Consider the following 2,043-nt stretch of genomic DNA (forward strand, 5'->3'; position numbering starts at 1 on the left):
TACAAATTAAATTTGCTTTATTACAAAGAACAAATGAGCAGTTGTATGAAGAATCATCTATACCAGCACTAAATTATCTAGTAGTTGAAAAGTAGTTGTGAGAAAATCTTGCTTGATCTTGAAGAAGGAAAAACATAATCAATGGAATTATTGGAGTGCTCATTTGGTCAAATGCCTCTTGAATCCAGGATGTTTGAGAGAGGTCTCCCTCAGTTTTTCTTCGGCTCTGATGGAGGTGACTCTACCAGCTTGTTGTGGACATGCATCATCCCTGCGGACAAAAAACAAGACTCAGTAGTTTTTCTACGACTCATGTCTGCTTTGGAAATATTTTTTCTTAATCAGCTGGAAATATAAAATGTTTTTCTCCCACTCAGCAACTGCATGATCTGTGATTCAGTGTCTCACCTTTAAAGTACTTCACAGTTTTGACTCGCAGTTCCAGGGTGGCGTCTTCATCGCACACAAAAATGGTCTGTGGGTGCTGCTGAAAGGCAGACACTGTCCACATGTGATTCACACCTTCCTCTATGGCTTTGTACAAAGCAAACGCCTTGTGTGCTCCGGTGATGAGAATCATAACCTGAGGACAGATTGAAAACCGAGAAATAACTCAGCAAGTTCAGAAGTTAACTGATGACCACTCTTCTTGATATTTAGGCACAGCAGCAAAAACACAAACACCAAGGCACGTGGCTGACACTGAGTGAGACTCCCAACCTCTTTGGCATCCATGACAGTGCCCACTCCCACCGTCAGCGCCATGGTGGGGACTTTTGACAGATCTCCATCAAAGAATCGGGCATTGGCCATGATGGTGTCCTTCGCCAGCGTTTTCACCCTGGTCCTGGATACCAGACTTGAACCAGGCTCATTAAATGCAATGTGGCCATCAGGTCCAATACCTGACACAGAAAAAGAAGAGGGGGCTTAATTGTTTTGCAATCATTTATTACAGGGCAGAAGAAAAGAAATGTGTGGCAAACTAGCTGCAGTATTTTCACTTTTATCTGTGTGTCTTCTGACCTCCAACAAACAGCTGAATCCCCCCAGCAGCTGTTATTTTCTTCTCAAAGGATTCACACTCTGCCTGCAGGTCGGCGGTGTTGCCATCGAGGATGTGCGTGTTCTCTGCTTTTATATCTATGTGCTTGAAGAAGTTATTCCACATGAAGGAGTGGTAGCTCTCAGGATGATCTCTGGGAAGTCCTATAAAAGCAGTTTATGGCAGTTTCTTATGCAAGACCAGAGCTTGGAAGCGTCCCTCACTCTGTATGCTTAATGGCACAATAGAGAACAATCAGGACCTACCTACATATTCATCCATGTTGAAAGTCTTCACGTACTGGAATGAGAGATCTCCATTTTTGTAGTATTCAATCAGCTTCTTATAACAACCTAAAGGAGTGCTTCCTGAAGACGGGCAGAAAAAGCAACAAAGGAGTGAGAGGAGGAAACGTAGGCTGCACATTAAAATCATGCAAATCTAAATACATGTGCTAAATGCTACATCACAGGATTGCACGTTGCTCTTACCTGTAGGAAGCCCCAGAGTGAAGTATTTGTTGGGGCCAGGGCTGAACTGTAAAATCTTGTTTCTAATGTACTTTGCTGCCCATTCGCTCGCCTGGTCGTAGTCATTCAGGATGATGAGCTTCATGGTCCTGCAGAAGTCAAAACAGTGAGAAATGAAGCAACGAAGTTGTTTAGAGTCTAAACAACTTCAGATTCTAAGAAGATCGTCTCAAAACACTCCTTGTCAGACTTTAGACTCATCAATAAAAATCAGCCACAAGCAGAGCAGTTGGAGCTCCGAGGTTTCCGAACATACTCGCAAATCGCTCACAGCTTTACTCACCCGCGCAGTGTCGACAGAACCTCACATTTACTGATTTAAAAAAGTACTTTAGTTAATGCAGCCAGCTTTACCTTTCAGATTTCAGTCCGAGCACACGGCTCTGGGTGGATCATGTGACTTTCTGCCGGAGGCGAACAGCGCGCACCGCGGAAGAAACGAAAACTGAACTTCAAGCCCAAGAGCTG

The 2,043-nt window shown here is 43.8% G+C and overlaps 1 protein-coding gene across 2 annotated transcripts; it reads right to left on the reverse strand.

The window, feature by feature from the left end:
- Positions 1–2,043, reverse strand: gnpda1 (glucosamine-6-phosphate deaminase 1). 2 transcript variants are annotated; one of them, XM_005921224.2, is made up of 7 exons: positions 1,930–2,043; positions 1,537–1,664; positions 1,312–1,413; positions 1,027–1,209; positions 721–905; positions 409–583; positions 1–271 (listed from the first exon to the last, which is right to left on the reverse strand). In XM_005921224.2, the coding sequence occupies exons 2-7, from the start codon at positions 1,658–1,660 to the stop codon at positions 210–212; spliced, it is 831 nt and encodes a 276-aa protein (XP_005921286.1). In that variant the 5' UTR covers positions 1,661–1,664; positions 1,930–2,043; the 3' UTR covers positions 1–209. The 2 variants fall into 2 exon arrangements, with proteins under 2 accessions (XP_005921286.1, XP_005921287.1); XM_005921225.2 differs by having other exon boundaries at positions 1,859–2,043.

This window comes from Haplochromis burtoni, unplaced genomic scaffold (genome assembly GCF_018398535.1).
Source record: "Haplochromis burtoni strain Fernald_Lab_line unplaced genomic scaffold, NCSU_Asbu1 Contig_10, whole genome shotgun sequence".
Lineage (NCBI taxonomy): Eukaryota > Metazoa > Chordata > Actinopteri > Cichliformes > Cichlidae > Haplochromis > Haplochromis burtoni.